Source organism: Cyphomyrmex costatus, unplaced genomic scaffold, assembly GCF_001594065.2.
Source record: "Cyphomyrmex costatus isolate MS0001 unplaced genomic scaffold, Ccosl1.0 scaffold639, whole genome shotgun sequence".
Taxonomy (NCBI): Eukaryota; Metazoa; Arthropoda; class Insecta; order Hymenoptera; family Formicidae; genus Cyphomyrmex; species Cyphomyrmex costatus.
The window spans coordinates 96,353-103,056 of NW_017280199.1; the positions used below are offsets into that span (position 1 = coordinate 96,353).

The following is a 6,704-nucleotide window of genomic DNA, read 5'->3' on the forward strand; positions in this document are numbered from 1 at the left end:
TTTTTTTTTTTTTTTTTTTTCATATCTTTAATCACGCGAGTTATTTTCTTTAACTAAATATGATTCTATAATAAAGTCGCCTTCTTTGTACATTTTTGTGAAATATTCTAATAAGCTGATTTTAATTAGAATATTATTCGTACATTTTTTTGCGAATAAAGAGAAATTTTATAGTATGATAAAATTAAAACCTATTCTTAAAATTTTACCCGAGTATCAATGTCACATTTCCTATATAATTTTTTATGACGTTATAGGTCGACGGAGAGGCTTGTCGCTTGTTACCATCCATCATAACTTTAAGTATGTTAAATAAGGCTACAATGTTAGCGAAGAGAAGGAATACGGGGAAGCCGCACCAACACATAGCAAGATTAGACAGACTAAAGTTGCCCGTGATGAGGATAAAGATGTCGGATTACGAGGCGTATCATCATAATAAGGAGATGTTGAAGGATGTGGCAGAGTCGTGTTTCGCGGAACCGGTTGATCTTGACGCTGCGACCGATCTAGAAAGTCTAAGGAAACTCTTGACGAAAGATTATAATATGGATTCGTGCTGTTTCCTTGACTGTGAGTACCTTGACTCCTCGTGTGAATTATTTGCAAATCCGCGCACGATCTTCTGTGTAAAAAATATGCAAAATACGTGTGCGCGGTTTCTATCTTCCAGCGTGCACTGCGGAAAGATTCTTCAGGATCGATCGCGGCCAGGAGCAGTTACATTACGTAACGGATGTCGCCGTAGACACTGTATACATACTCGATGAAGACGCCACGCAGCAGCAATCCGACGGCCAAGCGGGACCAAGTCAGATCGTTGTAAGCCAGGAAGCTGCGCAAATTCGTTCGCCCAGGTACGCGGAGTATTTTCATACGGATTTAGCGTTAAATTTTTTTTTTTTTTTCTTCAAAACGCATGATATGATATATGATATAGTGACGAACATCTAAAGGAGATGCCAGCCGTGACGGAGAAAACAAATCGATCGAACGAAGATGCACGGGGACAGGAACATCTCTCCGTCACCGGGAAGATCAGACTTTCCAGACAGCCGGAGAGCGTTTCCGAGGGCCAGAACGGTGTCAGGCCGAAGAATTCGGCGAGTCGGAACTCCTTGGATGTGCCGCCGAGCGAGAACAAAAACGGCGAGTCGAACTCCTACATAAGACGAGAGTCCCTGAAGCAAAACTCTCATGTCGCAATCACTCGTGCCGAACAGTCGCAACATCAGGCTGACCGATCTCTCGCTTTTATCAGGTAAGATTCTCAGAATCTTGAACGTTACTCTGAAACGAACGGGGCATGCCGTTAATTAACCGAATGATCGAGAGCCAAGATGGGTGTCTATGCGACGTTAAATAGAAGACGGGAAACTTCGAATGAAGATCACTGGTGACTTTCAAAGCGGGTAGACCTTTATTCCACACGAGTGCCTTTTAGATGGTGTAAAAGGTATCGCGACTTGATGATATATATTATGGATTATTCTAAAGAAAACTCGACACGAGCGTTACGTAAACTTTCGTTCGACCGTGCACTTCAATTATCTTTGCTCGGATAATTTATTCGGATAATAATTATTCACTGTCCGCGATATTGCAAAAGTACATTTTGCGTGCAGAAAAGGGGGGGGGCTGCCTTAATCTGGATGTTCCGTTTCTATTTGCAGCCCTCGCGACAGACTCTTTGGCCTGAACTCGGGGGTTCACGGATTCGCTACTGAATTACTAGAAAGGAACTGCGATGAGATATTGAGAGCAGCGAAGATCGGCGATCTGTCGACCTTGAAGCAGCTTCATCAAAAAGGGTACTCGCTTCTGTCGATCGATGAAACTGGTCAAACGGCACTGCACCTGGCATCGAGGCACGGACACAAGGACATCGTCAGATATCTTATTGCCTGCGCCCCACCGACAATTTTAAACATGATCGATAATGATAAGTAAGTTATCAACGAATCAAATAAAAAGATCATCGTAAAATTAAAAATTTAACCTAAGAATATATTGATCGCTAAAACTTTTTCTATCCTTCTCATCCATTTTTATTCGTATCGCTTTTTTTTTGTGTATGTTCACCTTGATTCCGAAAGTGAGAAGTAATTTATTTCTGTTTCACAGAGGGCAAACCGCTTTGCATAAAGCTGCCCAGAACAAACGTCGTTCCATTTGCTGTATGCTCGTAGCCGGCGGCGCCTCTTTGATGGTAAAGGACCGGCACGGAAACACACCGCATCAACTCGCGTTGATCGCAGAGGACCACGATCTAGCTGCGTATTTGCAAAGTAAGTAACAGTCCGTCAAAGCATCCTTTGTCCGATAGTAAGACTGTATTTTCTCGTTTCGCGCAAAATAGAGAAAAAATAATCCGCGAATTTCAAGACAGCGTCATCGATAAAATCTTGTCTCTTTAAAACGCTAAAAGTATAACTCTAAATAAGTATATATCTATATATGAACTGTAACGATATATGTCATTAGGTCAAGAACACTTTCAATTGGCAACGGACGAGATGGAGAGCGATCTCTGACCTCCAGCGTTGATCGCCACGGCCTGAACCGCCCTGAATGATTGTGACGTAAGAGCTGCTATTATCGGCATTCTGACGTTTTTTGCGGCATTTTTTCCGGCGTAACGTAACGTAAATCGCCACGTGATAATATGATATTCCTCGTCTGTCTATTCGACGTTGACGATTACGTGTTTGCCAAATACTGACGTATTTTTCTTGTCGATACTTCGAAATTTATTCTCTAAGACACAATTATTATACATAATTATACACACATACACGAATACACGCGCATACATATATACGTACATAGCTGTTTCCAATCGATAATAAGTCCTTATTTTTCTCACTCGTAAACTTGCTCGAGGTTTGTAGCTCTACTTATATTCGTATACTCGGCAAGTGAACCATTATCAGTCAGGGAGCATCTAAAATTGCTCCTAAGACGAGCAAATTTATTTTTCGTACAACATTTAACGTCTCCTCCGGTCCAAAGTGGGACAGTCAGTTTTGTATATGTATACTTATGTATAAACACATCTATTATATATTTGCGGAAAAGTCTACGACAGTCTCACTTAAAAACAAGTAAACATAATGGGCCAGTCATTACGTTTGCGCGATTAAGGGATGAAGGACTGCTTGTGGAATTCAGTTCAGTGAAACGAAACGTTAAATCTGTGCCAACTGACTGTAAGTTATGAAGGAACAACAATGCCAAACGAATATTGACTGTCTCATGTTGGAGTATGTGCAAAAGTGTATATATATACATATATATATATACATATATATATATACGAAATGTTCATAGTCTTCACTCGGAATGAGTGCTACAAGCGAATCGATAATCTGTTAGTTTTAATCCAGGGAAAATAGAGGATAATCTTAATGGGACATCAGTAAAAACGAAGGTACATTCTATAAATACCAAAATGTGAAAAGGGATCAACGTACGAACACCAATTAGTAGTTAGATGCAGTCTATCAACATTATTGTACTATTACTATTACTATGATACTGTTATTATATTTTTTGTCGAATTGATATAAGATCTATGTATAATATACGTGTAGAGTTTTTAAGGCGCTCATCGCTTGGATTTGCGCGTATTTTAAAGAAAGGGTGCCGCTCACAAGTCAATACGATCGTGCACGCAACGATTTCTTTCTTTCGCGCGTCTCAATTGAGCCCATTTACTTATCGATACTTTCTGTGATTCTCTAAAAACCCAGTTTATATTCTATTATTTGAATGTGTGTAAAGATTTAATTCGTACGGCGGCGAGTATATCCTATGCCTTCATCTTTTTCTATTTTTTATACTGATGCTCAATAGTTCGTATACATTTCGTTGCAAAATGGTAGAGAAATTAATAGAAAGCCAAGATGTATCGAATACAACGGCACGACTGAATTACTTGTTGAATTTTAAATGACAGTGTACGAAGAAAAATGTGTAAAGAAAATTATAATTGTTACGAAATTATTTAGCTTCTTTTATAATTTTCAATTCAACTCAAATTATTTTTTATCTCATAATAAAAAATATATGCGTATCAGAACTATTGAGTGTCGGTATTGCAAAGGTCGGGCGCTCTTTTAAATCTTGTGCACATGAGCGGTTTTGTAATCGCCAGATTATCTCAACGCGACAAGAAAACTGTCACGTTGACTTAAATGATATTCGAGTACCTACATGTTTTTAGCGAATAGGAAAGAATTGCCGCTGTTTTCCGACTGTTAAGTTTCATGCGAGAATATAGATAACTTACGAAGCTTCGTGTTCGTCCACAACTTAAGAAGACAAAGAATTATTGTAACAGCAGGGAGGGGGGGGGGGTTATTTTAGACTTCGTTAGGTCGCGATATGTGTGAATTAAGAACGCCGGTCTTTCATCGATTTTCTCTAAGGAAAAATCGACTGCGCACTCGTGGTAGGAGAAGAGCGCGATGTCTAGTACGTCCTTTGCTTATCTTTACCGCTCTTTGGAGTATTTAAGAAGAAATGCCTTTCGCGATCCGTACCTGTTGTATCGTTGTACCGATAAAAAGAGAGAATTTAAAGCGAGAGAGACTACTGCATGGATCATTGTAGGATCATTGTAGGATCATTATAGGACGTGTAAGAGTACACTACGAGCACGTTATCGGGTATATATTATGCGTGTACTGTATGTCGAGAACAGACAATGAGAGTAGCGTTAGTTAGATGCCCGATAACGTAACGATATTGGAGCCGGTACGATCTCATGTGCGCGAAGTTCGATTCTCGATGTCGAAGTGTTGAGAGACAAAAAGTATATACATCTTACGTTACATAAAAAAATTTATTTATTACCGCGTGAGGATCGTTTTCTCGCGACAATCCAACATTTTCTTACTTGACCATCGATCGTACCGATTTCAATCCTCGGATGGTAGTAGACCAGAGATTTCAACAAAAAAAAAAAAAAAAGAAGATAAAAGGAAATAATTGGAATTTCCCGAATAGTAACGCCTTTATGTAGCGGCGGCGGTGAGAGCGCTGGCTCGGCTTGCAAATTTCGATTTAAGTTTTTAGAGCAATAAATTAACGACAATCACGATATTTCGGCATAAGCCAGCGCTCGGGCCGCGACTGTTAATTCTCTCCCGTCCGTTCCTTCTCCTTGTTCCACTCCCTGTCGAAATTCGAGATTGTCTCGTTTGTTGTTGTGTGAACAACGAGACTCCGTGTGCACGACCACGCTCTGTTATATCATCGATTATAGACGTGCGAGCACGTGCAATATGCCTTCATTAATGTTGACACGATGTTTATTTACTAGCAACTAACTGACATGTTAGTCTTTTAATATATCTACTAAAAAACTAGTAGCTAAATAAATATAATTCTATAAATTACATTTTTTTAGTTAATTAGCACCGAAAAATATAATTTATAGAATTGCATTTTTTGTGAATTTTAAATCTGACTTTACACATGATGGATATGCACACAAACGACTTCAAAGATCACAATTTAAGATTCGCACTTTATTATCAAATAATGAGCATAAAACGTTTTTAAAAAATTAAAAATAAAATATTTCAAATATATATAATATATATATATAAAACATAAAATATAATAAAAAAACTTTTAAATATTATATATATAAAATATTAGTTAGAATAAAATAAAATATTATATTATATGTATAATATATATATGAATATTTGCTTCTTCTATTTCTCTTATTCTCTTTTTCTTTTCCCATCTATGTCTCTATCTTTCTATTTCACTTTTTAAAATTTTTCCAAATTTTCTCTGATAATAATTCCATAAATTTTTAAATAACATTTAAATTTCGATAATCGTGCTATTTACTTATGGAAATACAATTCTCTCTTTGATGTGTGCATATTCAAGTTAACACGATTTTTCAGTTTACGATAAAATAATATAATTATGTAGCAGGAAAATTCGTGTACACGGAGTCGAAATCCTTAAAAAAATTCCATTCCCTTTCTTCCCATAAAATTTACGAATAGATAATTTATAATTGATATTATAATAGAATCTTGTTATTCCGTGTTCGTATTTTAAAGTTCGTTGTACTTGATTGTACTGGACGACAGAGCGTCTCGAGAATGAGCCTTACTTCTATTAAACTTCTCTTTTCTATCGCTCGTAGGAAATAAGTTTCAATTAGATGTATAAGACACACATATATTCAGTAAGTAAATTTCTTTCAGTCCAAAATCATTTCATGCACGTGAATAACAATGGACGGATATTTCTACTTCGAGTTTCATCTCATTCAGAAATTAACAAATCACGATACTTCGAAACTCTCGGTACGAAAGAACTTTGTTGTCGTCCAGTCGTATTAAAAATGTTACGAAAATATTAAATAGTATATAAATAGATTCGAATTACGGCTATATTCTACGGAATTTCTTAACTATTCTAGAGATTACTCATCGAAAGAGATTCTGTCCATTCGCCTGTTAGTTCTTCCATCGAACGTGTATCTCCAGACATTTTTGAGAGAAACTGCAGTTTTTTCGGTTGCCAATATATATTTTCAGCTCGTAACGACACCCATGTCGAACGACACCTAATGATAACTTTTGTTTTTCTACAAGAATATGAATATAGGAACTGAACTTTACGGATATTTCCTGTAAACATCGATACATTTCTCAGTATGCGACTTGCGC

The 6,704-nt window shown here is 37.3% G+C and overlaps 1 protein-coding gene across 1 annotated transcript in view; it reads left to right on the top strand.

The window, feature by feature from the left end:
* The window catches only part of rdgA (retinal degeneration A), a 9,339-nt gene extending 5,313 nt beyond the window's left edge, over nucleotides 1-4,026 (top strand). The window contains exons 6-11 of the mRNA XM_018547469.1: nucleotides 258-573; nucleotides 674-857; nucleotides 941-1,261; nucleotides 1,674-1,946; nucleotides 2,125-2,288; nucleotides 2,485-4,026. Coding sequence (XP_018402971.1) covers nucleotides 258-573; nucleotides 674-857; nucleotides 941-1,261; nucleotides 1,674-1,946; nucleotides 2,125-2,288; nucleotides 2,485-2,534 — 1,308 coding nt within the window. The 3' untranslated portion in view covers nucleotides 2,535-4,026. The remainder of the gene's footprint in view (nucleotides 1-257; nucleotides 574-673; nucleotides 858-940; nucleotides 1,262-1,673; nucleotides 1,947-2,124; nucleotides 2,289-2,484) is intronic.
* Nucleotides 4,027-6,704: the final 2,678 nt, after the last annotated feature.